This window comes from Dama dama, chromosome 27, assembly GCF_033118175.1.
Source record: "Dama dama isolate Ldn47 chromosome 27, ASM3311817v1, whole genome shotgun sequence".
Classification (NCBI taxonomy): domain Eukaryota; kingdom Metazoa; phylum Chordata; class Mammalia; order Artiodactyla; family Cervidae; genus Dama; species Dama dama.
In genome coordinates this window covers 53960077-53985493 of record NC_083707.1, presented here as the reverse complement: position 1 = coordinate 53985493, position 25417 = coordinate 53960077, and the positions used below count along the sequence as shown (strand labels likewise).

Here is a 25417-nt window from a genome sequence, read left to right as displayed (position 1 = left end):
CTGCTCTGCACTAACCGCTGCAAAGATTAAAAATCAGGCCATCATGAAAGAATATCACTAAGAGATAGGGGTGAAGAAGAGGGTGACAGAGGATGAGATGATCGGATGGCATCACCGACTCAATGGACATGAGTTTGGGCAAACTCAGAAGAAGGTTGAGGGACAGAGCTGCCTGGTGTGCTGCAGGCCATGGGGTCTCAAAGAGTTGGACATGACTTGGTGACTTAACAACAACAAGGGATAGGACTTGGATTTTAGGGTCAGGAAACACCTTTTTGAAGAATAAGTAGCAAGTAACCACTTGAGTTGACAGGAAGGCCTGGCATGCTGTGGTTCATGGGGTGGCAAAGAGTCAGACACGACTGAGCAACTGAACTGAACTGAACCACTTGAGTAGGAAAAGAGCACTCCAGAGAGGAGGGCCATCAAGCATAGACGGATGCCTTGAGGTAGGAAAGATCTTAGAGAGTGCGAAGTACCAAAGGAAGACCAGCGTGGCAGCTGTTGCTAAGAGAGGGTGGGAGGTCACGCTGGAGAGAGACTGCGGTGCTGGAGGGATTCAGAAGCCCTGGGATGGGTGTGGGTTTCCTCTGCTCAGCCGGGCATGCAGGCCCTCGGGCACCTTAGTCAGCACTTGGATTGCGCAGCTCACGTCTCTTTTGTCTTCTTTCCTGTCCTGGTGACAGGCAACCTTTTACAGGCAGATGGTCCCATAAATGGCAGAAGAGAGCAAAATGGCTTACACGCATGCTTCTTAAAGCCCAAATTACGGTGTCAATCTGTGAGTCCTGGAAACAGCAGAGGCACCATTGTGCTTTACATGCCCTCATAGCTCATTGTATATTACACTACTGTACACCCCCATCCTCACCTCCTGTACTTTCCAGTTTCAGGGGGCTTATTATCAACATGTCCTGTCCAAGGAGAGTCCCATCGCCTCAGAAAAATATCCCGTTGGTCATTCTTAATCATCTCCTCTTGTGGGAGTTCTTGGATTGTTTTTGTACCTTTTCCTATTTATAAAAATGCTATGAAGGGACCTCCCTGGAGGTCTAGGGGCTAAGACTCTGTGCTCCCAATGAAGGGGGCCCAGGTTCAATCCCTGGTCAGGGAGCTAGATCCCACGTGCTGCAACAAAGGCTCCTAGAGCTGCAACTAAGATCCAGTGCAGCCAAGTGTATATATATATATTTATTTATTTATATTTATATTGTATATTTTATTATATTATAATTATATTATATTAAAATTATATTGTATTATATACAATTTTATATTAAAATCTATATTATATATAATTATATATTATATATAATATACAAATATATTTATATTTATATAATATATTTTAATTAATGTTTTATTATATTAATATTTTAATATATTATATATTTATATATAAATATATAAATATACATTTATATAAATATATGTAATTTTTATATTATATATAATTATATGATATATATAAAATTATATCATATTATAAATATATTTTATATATTTATATATTAATATATATTTATATATACATACACTTTATATACATAAATATATTTTAAATGCTATGGAGAATACCTTTGTTCATGAGTCTTTATCTGCATTCCTAATTATAACCTTTATTGATTATATAAGTAAAACTACTGAGCTAAAGACTGAACTTTTTTTAAAAATCTTGATAAATAGGATGAAAATGTCATATGGTTTTATATGGTTTCAAGTATTTTATTGATAAAATGCAGAAAAGAAAGGAGGGGAAGCAGTTGCTTCTGGTGCTGAGAAAACAGGTGATTTATTTTTCCCTCTGTTCTCACCTTCTTCTTTAAACTCTCCAATTTGGTTTTTCACAATGAACACCTCATTGAGATTAGAAATCAAACAGACTTTTTTCAATAACTCCAAGTCCTAAACATTTTTCATGTCTCAACTTAAGCGCTGCCTCTTCCATGAAGTCTTCACTAATTTCCTCAGAAGAGATTGTCTGCAAATCCATAGAGCCCTGAGCTTTACCACTTTGATCCTACAGATACTGGGTACTTCCATTTTTCACCCCAGACTAAAATTCCTTGGGAATGGAGATAATTTTTTAATGTTCTTCGTCCTTAATGTGATAAACATATGGTCAACCAAATGAAAATTGTCATCAGTGTTATAAAAATCTAGGTCTTGGAAAAAGTATAGTGCCTGGTGTCCCAGAGAAGGAAAGTTCTGGTGAAATAGACTGGCACTTCATATTCCCCTGGGCAGCAAAACAAGCTTTCTTGAAGATGGTGAAGAGTAGTGACGTCAAGTACAGACCCCTTTTGTTGCTGTTTAGTTGCTTAGTCATTTCCAACTCTGTGACCCCATGGACTGTAGCCCACCAGGCTCCTCTGTCCATGGGATTCTCCAGGTAAAAATACTGAAGTGGGCTGCCATTTGCTTCTCCAGGGCATCTTCCCGACTCAGGGATCAAATTCGTGTCTCCTGCGCCGCAGGCAGGCTCTTTACCACTGAGCCACCAGGGAAGCTACAGACCCCTTTAAGTCTAAGCGATTTTCAGCTATTCCACCAGAGCTATTCTCATACATTTGTTGTTGTTAATTAGTCACTCAGTCATGTCCGACTCGTTGCAACCCCCTGGACTGTAGATTCTCCAAGCTCCTCTGTCCATGGGATTTCCCAAGCCAGAATACTGAAGTGAGTTGCCATTTCCTTTTCCAGGGGATCTTCTCTGACCAGGGATCAAACCCATGTCTCCTGCATTGCAGGTGGATTCTTTACCACGGAGACACCTGGGAAGCCCATTCTCATACATACCTAGGCTTGAAGTAATGGTTCCTAACCAGAGGCATTTATCAAAATTTCCTGGGGAAAGTCAATATGGCCACAAAACGGACTACAGTTGTGTTCCAGTATCTACTGGCTGTTGTTTGGGGCTTTGCCAACTAGAGCAAAGTAGAAAATGAAATGCCCCAGTCCAAGTTTCCCCTCTCACATTCTGCACATGGACCCGCAAAGACAGCATGAAAGCCTTGCTCTGTCATTTACCAATTTTCAACCTTTGGAAGAATCTTCTCAATTTATTGGAAGTCAGCCTCTCATGAGAAATTCTAGCCTGGTAAGAACTCTTTCCCTGAGAGCTATGAGAGAGACTTATAGAAGCATCTGAATTTAACTGCCTGCCCTGAATCACCCCCAGGGACCGGCATAATCTAGCCTCTTTGTCAAGAGCAATAGGTTAAAATGTATGTACATTACTAGGATGTCCTTGGGGGAAACAATCTATGAGAAGATAAAGTACTATATAAACCAAAATATATGAACATGAATTTCATTCACTAAAAGAGTTTCTAAATATTAAATCTTAATTTTCTGAACTAAGATGGTCCTCACTGGTTCCCATTAAAAATAAAAAATAGCTAACTTTGTTTTTAAAACTATTTTTCACTTTGCAGAGAAGTGTAATTTTCTTAGTCAGCGGACAGCACATTCACCCTGTTGCTTTAGCAGGAGTGAAGGTGAATCCTTTTATTTCCCACCTGACCTTCACCTCAGGGTTTTTCTCATGCACTGTAATTTTTATTTCACTCAACTCTTAATCTCTACTACCTTTGAGTTTTGAGGTTTTTTTTTTCCCCTGAGGTTTTTTTTTTAGTTTTTTTGAGTTTTTTTTTTTTTTTTTAGCTTTGAGCTTTGAGTCATCATACTTAGTCAGAAGCTTCAACGATCCTGTAACATTTTTCTTAGTTAAGTGTCAATACTCATTGCAAGTTTTTGAATAAATTATTTGTTAAAGGAGGATAGAAGGCCAAAAACATGCTACGTGGCAAGGGAATACCATCTTTGAGTTAAGAAGTCACCATTATTCTCAGATAACATCTATCAAACATTGCCAGGCTGTTTTACAATTTGTAACCCATTCACTCTTTACAATAGACTTCCACAGTAAATGGTCTTTTTTGTCTCCACATTTTAGATGAGAAAACTGACACAGAGGGGTAGGTAACTTGCCAAAGGTCACATAGTAAGTGAGAGAACTAGGTTTCAAGTCCTGGTTGCCTAGTTTTAGACTTTCTACATTTTAACTACTCTAATACTACATTAACAGAGAAACATAAACCCCTTTGTGACCTGGAAAGAAGAAAACCTGGTTCTTGGGGGAAATGAAAAGTAAAAGTGCAGATATGACGCAGAAAATACAAAGAATAAAGTGGCATCATTCTTTTCTCTCTTCCAACTGGAAATAAAAGTACATAAAAATGAGGCACTATTAATAAAATGGGAATTAAACACATTAGTACATGCAGGAAGCCAATCAAGATGGAAGTGAGAAAATGTAAAGTGAAAAGTTTCACGTTAGCGCGGAACCCCAGATCTTCGTTCAGGCAGCCTCAGCTTTGACACTAATACCCGCCCTGCGAGATAACACAGCTGAAGTCCTCGACAGGATACCTGCACACACCCAGCACACGCCAAGCTTTACGCGAACTTCCGGGCCTTTCTCTCGAAAGTGAGGAGTTTGGATTGGATAATCTCCACGGTCCCTTTCTGCGCGGTGTCTCTGGGATGCAATCAGGGATTTAATTCATCAAAGCTTGCTCTGTAGGTTCTCTGTCCGACCCTGGCCTGGGCTCTGAGAAGATACACCAAAGCATCACGCGTGACCTCCCTCCTCCCAGGACGGGCTTTTGGTGCTCTCCTGTGTCCACCGAACTCCTGGAGACTTGACTCCTCCGCCAGAGCGGCTGGCAGCTGGGGCAGCTCACTCTGACACTGTAATTGCCCGCATCTGACTCACAATTATTAGACAGTGTTAGAATTTTGCAATTAAATAAAAGAGTATTAAAGAGTACGTGGGGCTCCTAAAGGGATTAGGAATTTGGAGTGAAATGTTCATCTCTTCATCTAACAATGTTTGGCTTTAGTTCTGGGACAGAGACTCTGGGTTGGGCCCTAAAATCTATTCTCTTTGTTTTCCTTATAAATAGAACCATCAGTTTTACCTAGTCACACAAACACCCAGAATAATCATTGCATCTCTCCTCTTTCTGACAGCTGTGTGTGGCTGCATGACTAATTTCTGACAATGGGACATAATAAAAATTATTGTATGCAAATTCTGAGAAGTATTCTTAGAGGGAGGGCTTAAGCCCTTCATCCCTCTTTTTTTCTGTTGACTAGAATGTTGATGTAATGACTGGAGCTTAAGCAGCCATTTTAAACTGTGAAATAGAAGCCAGATGTCAAGGATGTGGAACAGTGAGATACAGGAGTCCAGGTCTCTTGTGACCAAAAAATTACTTTTTCAAAAGCTACCTTTAGTCTTCTGGTGTATATGAGAGAGAAGCTTTTATATATTATTTTTCTGCAACTGCATTATTATTTAGGAACATCTGTGACTTACAGTTGAATTTTTTATCAACTGATACAAGAGTCCTTTGTGTAGTAAATAGCAAATAATAATTTGGGGCTTCTCGTTCTATCTGTAACATAAGCCCATATCTTCCATTTAGGACAGTGGCAAATATAGAAACATACAACTGATGCAGAAGTATCTGTATTTACAGTATTTTTTAAACTCAAACTACAGGTACTTCAGAGCAAACACATCCACTCTACTTCTGGAAAAGATGACATTAGTGGTTGTGAACAATTATTTTCTTTCTTTCTTTCTTTCACCCTGCTTTTTGAGGTACATAACACTGTATACATTTAAGATGTACATGTTGATTTGATACATTTATATATTACAAAATGATTACCAATATAGCTTAGCTAACACATCTCTCAAGTCACATAATTACCACTTAAGATGTCTCTCAGTAAATTTCAAGTATATAATACAGTAATACTAACCATAATCACTAAGCCCGACATTAGAGCCCCAGAATTTAGCATCTTCAAACCAGAAGTTTGTACTCTTTGACCAGCTCCTCTCTATTTTCCCAACTCCCTCCTACTCCCCCGCCCCTGGTAACCACCTTTCTGCTCTATGATTTCAGCTCTTTATATATTCCTCAATAAGTGAGATCATGTAATAATTGCCTCTGGCTTATTTCACTTGCCATAGATCCTTCCAGTTCCATCACGTCTCTGGGAGCCACAAGGGCTCTTGCTGCATGGCCCCTGCTCTTCTTTCTTATTACTGGTTATTTCTTCATTTCTTAGTTTTGCCAGTCTAGGTTGGATGACATTGAAATGGGAACTTTGTACAGTGCCCAAAGGCTAGGGACACTGGTTAATCACTCTGCTCTTCCTTTCCTAGCAAAAGGAATCCTTTCAAGCTGAGGACTTCCCTCTTAGAAATGAACCAGGTCTGATGAAATTGTCTTTAAAGATAAGGACCGCTTTGGATGACAAAGAGAGATTCCTACAGAACTTGGAAAAGGCCCTCTGGATGCCATAGTAAAAGTTAGCAAGAGATATAACAAAGTAGAAACATGTTTGACTTGATCATAACACTGGTATTAGATGTCTATCACTCTAATGCTAATTATGAGATGCTTATGAGATTATTAAAGAACTTAAAGACTAAGCAAATGAAAGTTCACAAATAATAATTTATTTCAAAGTAGAGGTGGTTCTGAAGTTCAAAAGCTTTTGAAATTGCACAGTATCAAAGTGAATGACTTACACAGAGTAACTTCTGAAAGCTTTTCCTAAAATAATTGTGAACATCATTATGGGGTAAAGTTGATTTTACCTATTAAAGTGGATTTTCAGTATAAGTAAATGGACTTATTTTAGAAACAAAATGCCCAATAGAGCATTTTCTTAGTAAAGCATCCAAAGAAATTTAATCGCAGTTTTATTTGGTGAAGTGCATTTGAAAACTTAACATTTTAATCCCACAAGGATTACTTTGCATTTAAGAATAAATAATGGACCTGAAAATTTCTAGTAGAAGATGTTTTAAGTAGAGAATTTCCTGACTATTTTAAAATATATTATTGTCATTCAATACAGTGAATAAATTTTTGAAATAATAAATATTAGAAATATATGGTTTTAATACTTACTGAATAAATCATTATAATGGATGATTACATTCTTATTGAATAAGCACACTTCAGTATTTTCATAGTACTTTGAAAAATTTTAATCTGAGTAATGTGTCTTAAATGGTGAAGACATTTTCCAAAATGCTGCTTAATACTTTAAGATTTTACTAATATGGCTTATAGGTGGAATCCTGAAAAGTGGTACAGAGGAACTTACTGGCAAAACAGACAGAGAGACAGAGATTAGAGAACAAATTTACTGTTAACAAGGGGAAAGCAGGGAATAAACTGAGAGATTGGGATTGACAAATATTCACTGCTAGGCCTAAAACAGATAACTAATGAAAGTCTGCTGTTTCACACAGGAGACCCCACTCAGGGCTTTCCTGGTGGCTCAGTGGTAAAGAATCCTCCTGCCAATGAGATGCGGACATGTGGATTCGATCCCTGAGTCGGAAAGATCCCCTGGAGAAGGAACTGGCAACCCACCCGGCAGGCTACAGTCCATGGAGTTGCAAAGAGTTGGACACGACAGCTGGGTACTGATCCCTGGTAGACTGACTCTCCTCTGCGCTCCCTAGTAACATAAATGGGGAGGAAATCCAAGAAGGAGGGGATGTGTGTGTAACTGACTCACTTTGCTGGGTAGCAGAAACTAACACAACATTGCAAACCAGCTATACACCAGTAAAAATTAATTTTAAAAGAGATTTTATTAAACTGTAGAAGTAACAATTACCTAGAGAACGACCACATTTCTAATTTTTCTTGGGCAGAGCCTAATTACTCAATAAAGCCCCAAGGTTTGTGTAATTTACATGTTCTATTATTGGCTACAGCAAATGAACCTAGAATGGCATATAACATAAAATCTTTTAATCCTTTTGGAACCTATTTAGAACCTCCGATGCTGTGCCAAAGACATCCTGGGTCTACTGCCTCCCGTAGGGTCTGAGTCTTTGAACAGGAGCTGCCTTCTCCGACCAGTCTTCCTCTTTTGTGGAGTTTGGAGGTTGAGGATGGAATGGGCAGGTTGATTTTAACCCCAAAGTCTCCAAAATAAAGTGTTTATGTTTCTAGTGAGTGTTAAACACTCAAAATACAAGTAACATTGAACAAGGGTCTTGTGTTTCACACCAAATTATAAACCATGTGCCCTCAAAGTTACAAAGTATAAAACAATATAAAAGTTCAAATTTTGTAAGCAGCAGGTTATAGTACTTTAAGCAAAATATCAAGTACAGAAAATAATATTGACACTATCAGAAAAAAGTATAGAGAAAAGACACCATTTGTTACATTTGAAGTGTTTCTAAGTATGTTTTGGATTTTAAATCTATCAAATCCCCTTAGCCCTCTCGTTTTCTGTTTTAATGATCTCCCCTTAAACTTCCACCTTTGTTTAACTTTCAGCCCTCCTCTGAAACCTATCTTTATCATTTCTAACCTCATTGATCAGCCCTCCTTTCCCCCCAATAGTAGGAAAACTTCTGTAATGATGAATAGTTCCCTAATAATTTATATTCGTTAACCACATTAATTGAACACTTCCTTATCTCCATATTGGAATATAAATACCGAAAAGAGTCAAGTGTATGAGATTGGGAAATAATCAATAACTGGATGGTAAATAGTGGCTTGAGAGCCAACATACAGGAGGCAGGCAGCTTCTCCAGCAGTTGAAATCCTCATTAATGAAATTAAGATGGGTTTTACAGGATGAAAAGAGACTCTGGGCCCTAGCCAGGATGAATCAACTGAGCTCAGTTGAAATTTTTCTTTTCCAATCATTTGAAGATTTGAGGGTCCTTGACTGAGAACACTGGTATCATTCTCATATGGAACACAGCAAATGACTGAGCAAGAGGGCAAGTCTCATAAAGCTAAATGCTTTGGAACCTCTCGGCTGGAGGGGAGAATACCTTGGACATGCTTCATTCAAGATCAGTGGGTGGGTCTGGCTTGAGAAGGGCTGACGACACCCCCCAAATATCATTCTTCATCTTCAATTTCAACTTCGTGGACCAACGTTGAGCTCATAGTCGTCTCCATAGGAGTTGGGAGCCCCGGGGTAGAGGAGCTGTGGTTGGTCCCCGGAGTAGGAGGCAGAGCGCTCTGAGATACAGGCAGGGAGGATGGGCCCGGAGATGGGGCAGCACCAGGAATGCAGGTGACATGACTGGACTTGCCGTCAGCATGAACGACGATGGTGGTGCCGGCCGTGGGCTTGCCCAAGTGGACAAAATAGAAGAGCAGAACAACAAGGGCTGTGGCAATGAGACAGGCCAGGAGACACAGCAGAAATGTTTTCCAGGGTGACCACGGCTTTGCTGCTGCCTGCACAGGGTTATGAAAAGTGAACGTTTCAGCAAGAACACAGTGGTAACCTAGGTAAACGATTTCCATTAGAATATGGCTAGTTTTTTTCATTACTTTAAATGCTATAATTTAAATGAATAAATTTATCCTCTCTCTCTCTCTCACACACACACATATACACACACACACCTTGTCTGTAAGTGCGTAAGGACAAAATGTCCCCTCTTAGTTAACCCTTTGCACTAAAACAATAAAGGGGTCACCTTAAATGCAAATAGGTTGCCTCAGGAATAAATCACATGATGACCTCATATCAGCTACTATACTTACAGTATAAATTAAATTATCTAATTAGCCATCCAGGAGAGAAAAACCGAAGGCCTATCAGAACATGGAGACTGGTTATCTTGGAGTGATGGAAAGTGACAGGTATTTGGCTCACTGTCATCTCCCATTTTCAAATGACATTCTGAGATTTGGTAACTAGAAAAAGATTCATTAAATACATTTTTGATCTCTTAAACATAAACAAAAGAAAGTTCGCTGAACTTAGACATCAAAATAGAAAAAACGATCAGCTCTGGTATGGAGCAGGATCTTACAGGAATAGACTACAGCACTGATAAATTACTGGGCCAGCGGGTTCCCCGCATTTCCCGGAGCTTGTGGAGTTACGGGGGTGGGGGGGCGCCCGAGAAGCACAGAGCCATCAAAGGACAGGCAAGGCGTTGAAGGAGAGGAGACCCCTTTGGAGGGGCTGACCAAGCAGAGCCTATCTACCTTGGCTTAGCATCACCTCAAAGGACCAGTGAAGACGCCCCACTGCCCCCCGGGCCCCAAATCTCACCCACTGCGGCTGTAAGGTCACAACAGGCAATCTACAACCACAATGTGTTCCTTCGTTTGAACCATAGGGATTTCTGGGTAACTGCAGAGAAAGAATGTTAACATCAACAATTCATCAACCCTGATTTTTAAGGATGAAGAAAATTTATTTGATCTAGGCACATAAATTCATAAAACATGTAAAAAATTATTGAATCCAATCTGTATTCCAGGAAGAACTGACCAAGTTCTAGGAAAATCTGAAACTCTAATAAACGGTTTCATGATGTGAATTATACATTTTTCATATTAAATGATCAAAGAAGGAAAATAATCATCTCAATGCTCACTGCTCATTTAACAAAATTTCAGCATTTAAAAGTGATAAAAGCAGACAAATGATACCAACCCCAAAGAACTAGAAGAAAAGAATAACTCCCAAATGTGATGAGCAATGTTTATCTCCAAGCGATGACCATAATATTTAACAGTGAAACATTCAGAGACATTCTTTTAGAGTCAGGAGAAGAGAAGAATGTCTCCTGCCACCAATATCAGGTACTGGTTTTCTAGAAGTTCTCATCAGTGTGTATAAATAACGGAAATGTGAAGATGAAATTAACATTATTTGCAGATGATATGTTGCCCTAGAGAATCCCAAATAATTAGCCAAATACTCTATAAAAAATAATAAGATCTCATCAGATTGACTGGTTATAAGTGTACAAAATGTATGTGTGGCAGCACTGTTTTATGTGTGGGTCTGTGTGTGTGTAACAGCAACTGCTATTTAGGGTAGTAGGAATGCATTTTTTCTTTCCATTAATTTTTGTTAGTTAGAGGCTAATTACTTTACAATATTGTAGTGGTTTTTGCCATACATTGACATGAATCAGCCATGGATTTACATGTGTTCCCCTTCCCGATCCCCCCTCCCACCTCCCTCTCCATCCCATCCCTCTGGGTCTTCCCAGTGCACCAGCCCTGAGCACTTGTCTCATGCATCCAACCTGGGCTGGTGATCTGTTTCAGCCTTGATGGTATACTTGTTTCAATGCTGTTCTCTCAGAGCATCCCACCCTCGCCTTCTCCCACAGAGTCCAAAATCTGTTCTGTACATCTGTGTCTCTTTTTCTGTTTCACATATAGGGTTATCGTTACCATCTTTTTAAATTCCATATATATGCGTTAGTATACTGTATTGGTCTTTATCTTTCTGGCTTACTTCACTCTGTATAATGGGCTCCAGTTTCATCCATCCCATTAGAACTGATTCAAATGAATTCTTTTTAATGGCTGAATAATATTCCATGGTGTATATGTACCACAGCTTCCTTATCCATTCATCTGCTGATGGGCATCTAGGTTGCTTCCATGTCCTGGCTATTATAAACAGTGCTGCGATGAACATTGGGGTGCACGTGTCTCTTTCAGATCTGGTTTCCTCAGTGTGAATGCCCAGGAGTGGGACCGCTGGGTCATATGGCAGTTCTATTTCCAGTTTTTTAAGGAATCTCCACACTGTTCTCCATAGTGGCTGTACTAGTTTGCATTCCCACCAACAGTGTAAGAGGGTTTAGGGATGCATTTTAAATGGCTAAGTCTACAATGGAAATTTGCTGACTCAGGGAACTCAAAGGAGGGCTCTAGACCAGGGCTCCCTCAATCTAGAGGGCTCCCTCAATCTAGAGGGGTTGAAAGGGTGGGAGGTGGGAGGGAGATTCAAGAGGGATAGGACATATGTACACCTATGGCTAATTCATGTTGATGTATGCAGAAATCAAACCAATATTGTAAAACAACCATCAACCAATTAAAAATAAATAAATATAAAAAATAAATAAATACAATTAAAAACAAACAAAAAAATTAAATTGCTAAGCCTATAAAATGCCATAGAATTTATATAAAGAAGACCACAAAACTTTACTGAAAAGCAAAAAGACAACTTGAATAACATCTTCTAAGAAAAGATTTCTGTAGTATAAGCTCTCGATTCTCTGAATATAAATTGACAAAAATTTCATGTGATAAAATAAAGCAATCAAAAGAATAAAATTAAATTGGATGGGGGGCAAGAAGCAAAATATTAGCAGTTTTTTTTTTCTTCTGAGAGGGGTCGTGGGTGATTTAAAAAAAATTTTTTTTGTAATTTTCTGTTTTTTTCCAAATGTTCTAAAGTAAGAAAACAAACTCATAAAGAATTAAAAGAAAATATTCTACCCCTTGTTTCAGGGAATATAAGAGGTTAGTCATAGGTTGCCAGTCAGATTACTAAAAAATAGGAAATCCAAACGATTCCTTTTCACGGTCTCAGAAGTTGGTTTACTGAGTATTTTGCATAATTAACTAATTATTTGACTTAATGGAATAAATTGCATAAATATTTTTGACATGTGGGGAAAGGAGAAGGAAATAAAATGATGTATATATGATATTAAAGCAATGGAATTTTGCAGCTTCCATGAAGTAAGAGGCAGCCTATAAATTAGGTTTATGGTAGTCTAGATATTGGATTCCCAAACTGAACACAAATACAACCTTCAAGTTGCAAAACAATTTTTATACCTAATCATATCTTCGTGTTTATCTTATCTGACTTTTCCCTTGGTTCTGCAACATCAAGCTAATCATAAAACCCATTTCTCCTTGTTAGAAAGCTAGTACTCAAGCTTTTTGAAAAGTACCATCTTGTAAGGAAATGATTATAAATGTGAGCAACCTGAGTTCAATTTCTGTCACTAGTCATTTATAAGATGAAAGAATTTGTGTGAATGATGAAAGGGACCCTTAATATGTTCTAAGAAATATGATGTTTATTTGCCTAGAATAACAGTTTAAGCATAAGTTCCCCCACCGTGAGACATTTTCCATAAATTTCTACTTTAGAAACAAGTAAGTCAATAAGAATAAATATTTTCATTGGATTTAAATATGTATGAATATAAACAATAATGTTAATATCTGCTGTCAATATAACACTTCAAATCATCTGCTAAAATCTTGTCCACTCATACATTGTTATAAATTTCTGATATAAATATAAAATTTAGGCAAAAAGCATATTGCACAATTATCAAATGATGGTATAGCACAATTGGTTACTACAATTGGTACTACGTAACTCCCTCAATACTTGCGACTCCTATTAGTAACGTCCAGATTCCATTCATCCTCTAATAGTAAACATTAGGAAAAAATGCAAGTTCAGTTGGGGGAGGGTTAAATATTAAACATAGAAAGCAAGAATGTTAGATATGAAAGAAGATGTAATTCTTTATATGAATATATGCTTTCATATATTCCAAAGTGAATGATTTTTGCATTCCCATCAAGAGTATGGGATAATTCCAGTTCCCTGTGCTTGGTTCATATGGTCAGTACACTCAATCTTACCTGTGCAGAGGTATCTCACTATGGTCTGATTGCATTTCCCTAAATGGTTCATCACGTTGAACATTTTTAATGTGTTCATTTGCCAGCTGTGTATCTCCTTTGATAAAATGTTTGTAACAGTTATTTTCCATTTGGTAGTGAATGTTGGCTGATATTTCCCTTGTTATAAATAACTAAGAAGACAATAAAGGAAATGTGTTAGGGGGAAAAAAAGGTATGTACACTACTCACCAACTCAGTCGGGTGTTGTTCAATATCCACAGCATGCTGCTGGTGCTTGCCATCCATTCTGAAAGGGTTGGTATCTCCCGTGGAGCTCCAAAGATATCTGTTTTCACTCTGTGGATTAGAAGTTAGGAAATACTGAATTCATGCTAAATTAATAATTGTGTATTTACTCAATCTGGATCATGCAAAGTAATAGTCATCCGTTTCCTGGGAAATTTTCCAATTTCAACCCCAAAGTACACAATGTATGTTAGTTGAGAAAAAAGTGGAAAAAGTTTGCTCCCTTCCCAAAACAATCTGCAGAAAATTATCTCGACTTTAGGACTCTAAGGATTCTGAGAAGATATAAACCCTTGCCTTCCTTATTTCACAAAGATTATTCAAAGTTACTGAAACTTGATTTCTCACAGGTGAGGAATTCAGTTTTCGCTTCTAAAAAAAGCCCACAAAGCCACTCCTTGATTGTGGATAGTGCAGAATTCTGTGGCTAAACAGAAGGCTTATGGTGATGACTAATTTCAAAAACTGTCCAAAAATAAGGCAATGTTCAGATTACTGGATCATGATAAATGCAGGTGAATGATGAGTGAAGTCTTTTGTGCTGAAGTCAGCAGCTCTCTTGAGATAGACAGGGAGGGGGGAAGAAAACATTAGAATAGCTTTTGCTAGAATTAAAGATAAAAATAGGAAATAAGTACACTTCAGTAGCTCTTAAGTACATAAATCAAGGATTATTCACGGTGAATCTCATCTGCTTCTTAGCACCCTGTACCTGGCTTTAGGCTATGGAATGAATTTGTCACCGTTTCTGATGAATCCTGATCTTTGAGAGGAGCAGGAACCAGAAAAGAAAGACGTTCGTTGGCACTTTTCCACTTCTCACAGGGGCAAGTGTACACAACAGGGCGTGCAAAAGTGAGGTGGGGTTTCAGAGCAATCTGAGAGCTCCTGCAGTCTGACCCTTTGGCAAAGCGACATGCAGTAGAGCCTAGGGAAAAAATGACTTAAGATCTTTTTCATTCATGCATTTCATATAGGCCAACTTTGGGTGGGGAGACAGCAGCTAGTGGCATGAATTTTCCAAAATATTAATAAACTTACAAAGATCCTAGTTCAAGAGCAGACATGTCTTCTTGTGTGTAATGGCTGTATTCACACACACAAAAAAGTTATGTAACTGAATTCCAAATCTCTGAATTTCTCCCTAAGGAAACAATAAATGACTTACGCTTTAAATCACTGTCAGCTGCTTTTTTCTTTTTCTTTCTTCTTCTTCTTTTTTTTAACCTTATAGCCAGAACAAATCTTGTTTCATTAACACAGTGTTGCTCTGATTGGATCTGAGTCCACTATTATGTAGTGGTTGGAGAACTTGGGATTTTCAAACTAAAATTCACACTTCTCAGTCATGGCATAAATCTTAGAGCAGTGAAGAATGAGACAGAGTACCTGGAAAAGCTGGCATCAGAGACCTGGCTCCCTACCTTTCTAAAAAACATAGACGACTACATTTTATTACCAGCTCCATCTCTGTGTGTGTTCAGTCATGTCTGACTCTTTGCGACCCCATGGACTGTAGGCTCCTCTGTCCATGGGACTTCCCAGGCAAGAATACTGGAGTGGGTTGCCATTTTCTACGCCAGAGGATTTCCCCAACCCAGGAGTCGAACCCATGTCTCTTGCGCTTCGTGCATTTGCGGGCAGATTTTTTTACCACTTGGCAAGCAGATTCTTTACTATTATCGCCTCCTGGCAAGCCCCTTTTTTGACCTCTCTAAATCAAAAGTGAAAATCAGAAGACAGTTTAAATGGTCTTCAATGTACTGGAAAACAACTCCTGGCAAGCTGGGACACTGTGCTTGGCAAGAATGTCTATCAGGTAAAAAGTGAAAATAAGGCCATTTCTTACTTAAACAAAATTTGAGGACGTTTTCCACCAACAGGCACTCACTGAAAGAAATGGAGAACGGTAGAAATACAGAAGGAAAGACTCTCAGTGTAAAGGGGTGAGAGGTAAAAAGGAAGACTAAAAGGCGGCAGGAGTCCTGCTCCTCTGCATTGTACTGAAGGTCCCAGTCAGAAAAACGAAATAAGATGTCAATTTTATAAGGATGAGAGCTGCTTTTATTTGCATTTATCAGGATTGTAAACATAGAAACCCAAAGAATCCACAAGCAACCCATCAGAATAAGTAAAAGTTTAGCAACATTAGTGGATACAAATCAATAGACAAAAATAATTTGGGTATTTTGTATTAGTATAAGTAATTATTTCATGGTTTTATGTATCATTGACAAATATTCAGAAAACTAGAAACTTAAAGAGATCTTGAAAGGAAATTTTCAAGCATCTAGAAATAAGTCTATTAATAGAGGTACAATAGTTTTAACAGGAAACTTGTGAAATTGTATTGAATAAATCACTAGTGAAATTTTAAATAAATATGCTGCTGGCAGTTACAGAAATTGGCAAGATAACTTGGAAAGAATTTTTTATTATCTAGTAAACTTGAAGACATTTGTGTACAATGATGAAGCAGTTCTACTTCCTAGTATGCTCCCAAAGGAAATACACAGACACAGATAAATGTTCCTAGTAACATTATTTATCAGTTTAAAAAACAATGACCCAAACATACATTAACAGCAGAATAGACAGGTAAATTATGTTACATTTATACAATGAAATGTATAAATGAACTATTGTTAGACATATCAAATGCATGAATCTCACAAATATAATGTAGTGAGAAAAATCAGAGGCATTAAAACTAATCTATCTTATTTAGAGATATGTATGTAAGTGACATTTCTATTTTACAACAGCAAGGAAATGACTCATGTAAAACTCATGATGGTGGTCACCTCTCAGGGGAAGCAGAAAAGCAGAATTGGGGCTGAATACCATATGAAGGGACTCTGGGGATTCTGGAAGTGTTCTGATTTTGACCTGAGTGTGATAACATGGATGTTTATGTAATAAATATCAACCACATATGAAGACTACTCTATGTTTGATAAAAGTTAAAAAATAAGTACTTACCAAAATATATTGGCAAGCTCTAATAAAATTTACGTTATGCAAGTCATTTTGAAAATTTTTTCAACACCCTTTCTTTCTTCTGTGTTTATAGCAACTGTTTCCCAAATAATAATTTGGAAATTATTTCCAAATTATTTCCAAAATATTTCCAAATAATAACTTCCAAATAATTTGAAAGACCTATTTGCCTTTAGGGGCTTCCCTGATGGCTCAATTGCACTCATTTCACATGCTAAAAAGGTAATGCTCAAAATCCTTCAAGCTAGGCTTCAATGGTACATGAACTGAGAACTTCCAAATGTACAAGCTGGATTCAGAAAAAGCAGAAAAATCAGACATCAAATTGCCAACATCTGTTGAATCATAGAAAAAGCAAGAGAATTCCAGAAAAAGCATCTACTTCTGCCTCCTGGACTACACTAAAGCCTTTAACTGTGGATCACAACAAACTGTGGGAAATTCTTAGGGATAGGAATACCAGATTACCTTACCTGCCTCCTGAGAAATCTGTATGCAGATCAAGAAGCAACAGTTAGAACTGGACATGGAACAATGGACTGGTTCAAAATTGGGAAAGGAGTATGTCAACACTGTGTATTGTCACCCTGTTTATTTACCTTATATGCAGAGTAATATCATGCAAAATGCCAGGCTGGAGGAAGCACAAGCTGGAATCAAGATTGCCAGGAGAAATATCAATAACCTCAGATATACAGATGACACCACCCTAATGACAGAAAGTGAAGAGAAACTAGAATGCCTCTTGATGAAAGTGAAAGAAGAGAGTGAAAAAGTTGGCTTAAAACTCGGCTTTCAAAAAACTAAGATCATGGCATCCAGGCCCATCACTTCATGGCAAACAGATGAGGAAACAATGAAAAAAGTGACAGACTTTGTTTTCTTAGGCTCCAAAATCACTGTGGATGGTGACTGTAGCCATGAAATTAAAAGATGCTTGCTCCTTCGAAGAAAAGCTATGACCAACCTAGACAGGATATTAAAAAGCAAACACATTACTTTGCTGACAAAGATCTGTATAGTCAAAGCTATGGTTTTTCTAGTAGTCATGTACGGATGTGAGAGTTGGACCATAAAGAAGGCTGAGCCCTGAAGAATTGATGCTTTTAAACAGTGGTGTTGAAGAAGACTCTTAAGAGTCCCTTGGGCAGCAAGGAGATAAAAGGAGTCAATCCTAAATGAAATCAGTCCTGAATATTCATTGGAAAGACTGATGCTGAAGCAGAAGCTCCAATACTTTTGCCACGTGATGCAAAGAACTGACTTACCAGAAAAGACACTGATGCTGGGAAAGATTGAAGGCAGGAGGAGAAGGGGACGACAGAGGATGAGATGGTTGGATAGCATCACTGACTCAATAGACATGAGTTGAGCAAATTCTGGGAGATGGTGAAGGACAGGGAAGCCTGGTGTGCTGCCATCCCTGGGGTCGCAAAGAGTTGGACACGACTGAATGAATAACAGCCAATGGCACAGCGGGTTAAGAATTTGCCTGCAATGCAGGAGACACTGGGGATGTGGGTTCCATCCTTTGGACAGGAAGATCCCCTGGAGAAGGAAATGAAAAAAAAAAAATCTCTGAAAAATCCCATGGACTAGGAGTCTGGCAGGCTACAGTCCAAAGAGTTGCAAAGAGTCGGACAGATTGAGCGACTAAGTACGTTTGTCTTTTGGCTAGGCTTGATTCACTGACACATTTAGTTTCAAGGCGTGATGGCACAGTAAGAAGTAAACCGTGAAATAGACTGATTACCATACTGTGACCTCGCCAAAAATATCAATTACCTGAAGGTGATTAGGTCTGAGTTTGCTTGATGATAGTCTGCTCTTTCAACAGCAGCATAAATGGCTTCCTGTAGTCTTAGCTCCTCACTTCAAAAAAGGCGCTTGAGATCGCTGAACTCTGGCACTTCCAGTAGGAAACGCCATCAGCGCTGGGGGGCCATGCTTTTTGTATCAGCTCATATGCATTCTCCGCTCTGTTTGTTTGCTGATTCTGCAAGTACATTAATTCTTGTCAGTCCTTGAACTTGAACCATAAACTTGAAGCTATGAAACATCTGACTTCATATACCTTTTTCCAATTAGAAGAGTAATATAAGCCTATTTTGAAAATGATTCAGAAAATTTAAAGAATATAATCACCTGTCCACTTTTGACATTGTATTTGTTCCTCCCAATATGAATTTTTCAATGCTTATCTAAGTATAGTTATTCTTTTTATTCATTTTAGTGTGTTTTATTGACTGTATAATTGCCTGTTACATAAAAACTAAGATAGTTTACTTAACCATGCTTCCATTCTTAAGCATTTAGATTGCTTCTATTTTGCAGAAGTAATAGTCAATACAATAATCTTTAAAAAAATTTTTTTTCAAAATGTTGCCTTGTTTCTTTAGGTGGCAATTTAAAAGGAGAATTGAATAGATCAAAAGCTCTTGATAAAAATAAATTGCCAAATCGATTAAGAAAATTGTACCAGGTTACATTGTCACTAACAATGTTATAAAACCACTCTACTCAATGCATATTCCCTACTTTGACCATTTTGACCATTTTCAGGTCAGAAAAAAGAATGTATGTGTGTTTGTATAATCATTTCCTTTGTTTTGTAACTCTGAAATGAAACTTGCCAAGAAACATTCAAATAGTATTCAATAGTCATATTTACAAAATGTCATATACATGCTTATTCATGTTCATATTTACATTCAATGACAGTTTAACTATACCTGGGTCGGTGTTCTTTTTTTTAGTGGAACATTTTATGTACCAAGACACCAGTGATTTTTCTATCTTTTGTGTTGCAAATACTTTTCCAGCAGTTTTTTCTCTGTTTTTTAATTTTTAAGAATAATTTCCTAACTTATGGAAGTTTTTAAAACTTTGGAGGTTAAATTAACAATCTCTGATTTTAACTTTTTGACTTTTAATGACTAACTCTTCACTGCATTTGAACTCAATTTTTGTTTTTCCCCAAATATTTAACCAGTTTTCCCAAAACAGTTTTTGTATAACTTTTTCTTCCTTATCAATATATGATGAGTTTTTCCATTGTGGATGATTTTAGCTAAGTTCTTATAAACAATTTAACCTAATTACAAACAAATTTAATTATTAATCAAGAGCTAAGGACTTCCCTGGTGACTCAGACGATAAAGCATTGGCTTACAATTCCGGAGACCAGGGGTCGATCCCTCGGTCGGGAAGATCCTCTGGGGAAGGAAATGGCAACCCACTCCAGTACTCTTGCTGGAAACTCCCATGGACAGAGGAGCCTGATGAGCTACAGTCTATGGGGTCGCAAAGAGTTGGACACGACTAAGCGACTTCACTTTAAGGACAATTAAAGTTTGTGGGTATTCTGGCTACAACATGCAAGGCATAAATATTTTGACAAATATGATATGAATATCCAAACTTCTATGCTTTGTTTGAACATTAGGAAATTGGTCTGCATGTGCGATATTGTATGACATTTATTAATAACTGGGTACACATCTAGGTGACATCCAGGTGACCATCCTGATGTCTGTTCGGTACTATGACACCCCTGGTCCACATCAACCGTATGGACATCTGACATATGACAGAGTCCTTCCTTTCGACACCACTTTTTTCTGAAAATGTGTCCCTCCTTTATTTATCTTCTGTATTTCTGCATTTTTATCCTATGACTCTTAATTATCTCTGCAGATGGTACAGGCTCAGATTATCTCTGCTGTGCAGCTGAGCACAAACAATTGTAACTGAATATATTATAATGTCAATTTTTCAAGGGACAGACCAGGTATATTTTTGAAATGAATTTCCTGAGTGGATAGAACCCAACTGCAAAATTTAGAAGAACTTTCGAAGAACTTAATCAGTACTGGGTGACTAACTGATAAATTATTGGTTCAAGGTTATATAGTTTCATAAAAAGTGCAGTTTATGACAGCTACTAAAGAGTCTCTTCTCTTTTCTCTGTGAAAACATGTTACCCACAGTCTTGGAGGACATACATTAATTACCATACATTAATCACCAACTCCCGGAGTTTACTCAAACTCAAGTCCACTGGATCGGTGATGCCATCCAGCCATCTCATCCTCTGTTGTCCCCTTCTCCTGCCTTCAATCTTTCCCAGCATCAGAGTCTTTTTAAATGAGACAGCTCTTCACATCAGGTGGGCAAAGTTTGAAGTTTCAGTTTCAGCATCAGTCCTTCAATGAATATTCAGGACTGATTTCCTTTAGAATGGACTGGTTGGATTTCCTTGCAGTCCAAGGGACTCTCAAGAGTCTTCTGCAATACCACAGTTTAAAGCATCAATTCTTCAGCACTTAGCTTTCTTTATAATCCAACTTTCACATCCATACATGACTACTGGAAAAACCATAGCTTTGACTAGATGGACCTTTGTTGGTAAATTAATGTCTCTGCTTTTTAATATGCTGTCTAGTTTGGTCATAACTTTTCTTTCAAGGAGTAAGCGTCCTTTAATTTCATGGCTGCAGTTACCATCTGCAGTGATTTTGGAGCCCCCAAAAAATGAAGCTTGTCACTGTTTCTGCATCTATTTGCCATGAAGTGATGGGACTAGATGCCATGATCTTAGTTTTCTGAATGTTGAGTTTTAAGCCAACTTTTTCACTCTCCTCTTTCACTTTCATCAAAAGACTCTTTATTTCTTCTTAACTTTCTGCCATAAGGGTGGTGTCATCTGCATAGCTGAGGTTATTGATTATTTCTCCCGGCAATCTTGATTCCAGCTTGTGCTTCATCCAGCCCAGCATTTCGCATGATGTACTCCGAATATAAGTTAAATAAGCAGGGTGACAGTATACAGCATTTACATACTCCTTTCCTTATTTGGAACCAGTCTGTTGGTCCATGTCCAGTTCTAACTTACTTCCTGACCTGCATACAGATTTCTCAATAAGCAGCTCAGGTGGTTGGTCTGGTGGTCTAGTATTCCCATCTCTTTAAGAATGTTCCAGAGTTTGTTGTGGTCCACACAGTCAAAGAGAATTCTATACACCCTACTAGAAATTTCATTATAGTAAAGGTTTTCAGATTATCATTTTGGTTCTCTTGATAAGAACCTCTAATCCTGCATCTTCTTTTGTGGCTATACCTTTAGCATATCCCCTGGTTTGGGGTTGATTCGCAGCAAATGGAAACTGAAGTCCCCATGAAAAACGAACCTAGAGGGGCTTCCCTGGTGGTGTGGTGGTTAAGAATCTGCCGGCCAGTGCAGGGGACACTGGTTCAGTCTCTGTTCAGGGAAGATTCCACACGTCTTGAGGCCACTAAGCCCCTATGCCACAACTACTGAGCCCGCACTCTGGAGCCCCTACTCTGCAATGACCAGTGGCCTCTGTTCACCTAGAGAAAGCCTGCACAGACAACGAAGACCCAGACCAGCCAAAAATAAATGAATAATAAATAAATAGATTTTTAAAAGAATGAAAAAATGACCCTTGAAAAAGAACAAGAATGAAAAAAAAAAAAAAGGAACAAGAATGTATTAAAAACCTAGAACCTTTGTGAACATTATTACAAAAGGTGCTGCTGCTCCTAAAACCACCCCATCCCAGAGTCATTCAGGAAGCCAAATCTGACACAGTAGCATCCTGACAGGAAGTAGAAGGGCAATTACATGTGTTACTATTATGAGATTCTATTCAGACATTCATACCCACAAAATTTAGTATGAAAGCTGAAGAAGAGTAGTACAGACACCTAACTATGTATCTACTGCCCAGCATAATAGATCGAAATCACAAATACAACTGAAGACCCATTAAACACTTCCCATATAATATCTCCAGCCCCTTGAAAGGCCATAAGACTCTAAGCTATCTATTTATCATTCACTTGTTTTTCTTCATAATAAGACTCCAGATCTGAAACATAATTGGTAAAGGTATCAAACTGTATGCTTCTGGACTTGCATTTATTTATTTATTCATTCATTTTTGCTAAGATAAATAGTTCTGCTATGAACATCTCATCCATGTTTTTTGGCACTTTATCTGTCTATCTATCTATCTATCTATAGAGACATACTAATGCATGTCTAGGAGGGGAGTTGATATGTTACAGTGTATACACACATTTTCCTTAGTGTTTTTACTATTCTATTATTCATACACAAGACGTGTATGAGAGTGTCCATTGTTCTAGATCACTGTCAAGGCTTAAGATTTTCAGATATTTTCATTCAAAAGTCTACAAATAATAAATGCTGAAGATAGTGTGGAGAAAAGGGAAGCTTCTTACACTGTTTTTGAGAATATAAATTTGTGCAACTATTATGGAAAACAGTATGGAAGTTCCTCAGAAAACTAAAAATTAACTTGGAATATCATCCAGCAATCCCGCTTTGTCTTGGGCATATAGCCAGACAAAAGTCTAATTCTAAAAGATACATGCACCCCTATGTTCACTGCAGCACTACTTAGAAGAGCCATGGCATGGAATCAACCTAAATGATAAAGAAGATACGGAATATTACTCAGTCATAAGAAAGAAAGAAAGAATGCCATTTGCAACAACATGGATGGACCCAGAGATTACCATAGTAAGCAAAGTAAGTCAGAAAGAGAAAGACAAATGCTGTATGGTATCACATCTGTGGAATCTAAAATCCTACACAAATGAACATATCCACCAAACAGAAACAGACTCAGTCATAGAGAACAGACTGTGGTTGCCTAGGGGGAGGGGGAGGGAAGGATTAAGCGTTTGGGACCAGCAGATGCCAACTATTAAATATAGGATGGGTAAAAAAGAAGGTCCTAATGTATAGCACAGGGGAATATATTCAACATGTCAATATGTGTGATAAAGCATAATGAAAAAGAATATTTATATGCATAACTCCATCACTTTGCTGTACAGCAGAAATCAACACCACACTGTAAATCAACTATACTTTCATAAAAGTTTTTTCTTTTATTTTTTCTTTTTTTTTTTTTTTTGCTTTCTTTTGTTTTATACTTTCATAAATATTTTTAAAAAGTTTTTCAGACTTTTAAAAACTATTTTCCAGTCTGGTGGGTATAAACTGCTTCAGTGTGACTTTAATTGGTACTTTACCGGTGGTGAGGCTGAATGTCTTGAATGAGGCGTTTATTGCCCATTTGTGCTTTCTCACAGCGTGAGACAGGGCACGCTCTGTGACCGGGAGATCTGGGAAGTGGACCGGAACAGGGTGACTCAGTTTCCTAAGAGATGCTGGGAAATGTCCTAAGTCACTCTGTTAATGAACACATTCAGAACAAACACAATCAGAAGAAGCACATTCAGAATCATCCTAATAAGATGATTCTTATTAAGAATTACGGTGAAAAAAAAAAAAAAAAAGAATTACAGTGATTTGGTGACTCACAACAATTTATCATTCCCTGCAATTATGTCCCAGCCTGAGAATCCTTCATAAGAACTGTGAACTAAGCCAGAGATAGACAGCTCCTCCCTCCCAAAGGATGACAGTATATGGTTTGCAGAAAGAAAATGTGGAGACGCGTGGTCTAGGGTTTCCCTAAACAAGGAATTTTACTGGCAAGGAATGCATAGGCTGATTCCTTCTGGCGGCTGTGGGGAAGAATCCATCTCCTCGCCATCTTCAGTTTCTGGAGGCCGCCTGCATTCCTCTACCTGTGGCCCCCTCCCCACCTGTTACTCTCATCACATCTCTTACTACCTGATTCTCTTACAACCCCCTTAAAAGGACCCTCGTGACTACACTGGGTACCAATCCAAGCTAAGCTTCCCATCCCAAGATCCTTCACTTTGGGGCTGTGCCAGGTCTCAGCTTCAGCAGGCAGGATCTTTGATCTTTGATCTTTGATGCAGCATGCAGGATCTAGTTCCCTGACCGGGGATCAAACCTGGGCCACCTTCACTGGGAGTGCAGAGGCCTAGCCACTGGACGACCAGGGAAGTCTCCCAAGATCCTTCAGTTCATCACATCTGCAAAGTCTCCCTGGCCACGCAAGGTAACATTCACAGGTTCCAGGGAGTAAGATGTGGGCATTTTGAGAGAAGCCATTCCTCAGCCTCCCACAAGGGGCACTGACAGTTCACTACCAGACAAGGGAAAAGAAACTAATGCTTTGGGGGTCAAAAGAATTTGTTTCTGGACTTGGTGTAGTTGAATGCAAGCCTGGCTATCATCAACAACAAAAAAATGGGATCACCCACTTTTAGGACTGCTGGTGCTCTTCTGCACATTTCCCCAGGATCCTGTGCTTACAGCCTTTATCACGCATAAAGTAGTCAGTTCATCCTCTTACACTGTCCTTTGAATTCTCAGCATTTAGCACAACGCTGGACACATAGGAAATATCACCCAAGTATTTGTATAATAAAATGAATAACATTAGAAGTATCTCCCATTAAAAGATAAAGCTTAGCATGCTGCTGCTGCTAAGTCGCTTTAGTCATGTCCAACTCTGTGCGACCCCATAGATGGCAAGCCATCAGGCTCCCCCATCCCTGGGATTCTCCAGGCAAGAACACTGGAGTGGGCTGCCCTTTTCTTCTCCAGTGTATGAAAGTGAAAAGTGAAAGTGAAGGCGCTCAGTTGTGTCTGACTCTTAGGGACCCCATGGACT

The 25417-nt window shown here is 38.4% G+C and overlaps 1 protein-coding gene across 1 annotated transcript; it reads right to left on the bottom strand.

Moving 5' to 3' along the window:
- Positions 1-7677: 7677 nt before the first annotated feature.
- DYNAP (dynactin associated protein) lies at positions 7678-14067 on the bottom strand. The gene is made up of 3 exons (XM_061130863.1): positions 13755-14067; positions 10150-10230; positions 7678-9320 (listed from the first exon to the last, which is right to left on the bottom strand). Exons 1-3 carry the CDS (start codon positions 13809-13811, stop codon positions 8976-8978), a joined length of 483 nt encoding a protein of 160 aa, XP_060986846.1. The 5' UTR covers positions 13812-14067; the 3' UTR covers positions 7678-8975.
- Between the last annotated feature and the right edge of the window lie 11350 nt (positions 14068-25417).

Excerpts from the sequence above, each read along its gene's own strand:
- DYNAP (XM_061130863.1), bottom strand. The coding sequence starts at position 13,811 with ATGGATGGCAAGCACCAGCAGCATGCTGTGGATATTGAACAACACCCG. Across the intron at positions 10,231-13,754 it reads AACAACACCCGACTGAGTTG|TTACCCAGAAATCCCTATGG; the intron begins GTGAGTAGTGTA and ends CTTTCTCTGCAG. Across the intron at positions 9,321-10,149 it reads TGACCTTACAGCCGCAGTGG|GCAGCAGCAAAGCCGTGGTC; the intron begins GTGAGATTTGGG and ends AACCCTGTGCAG.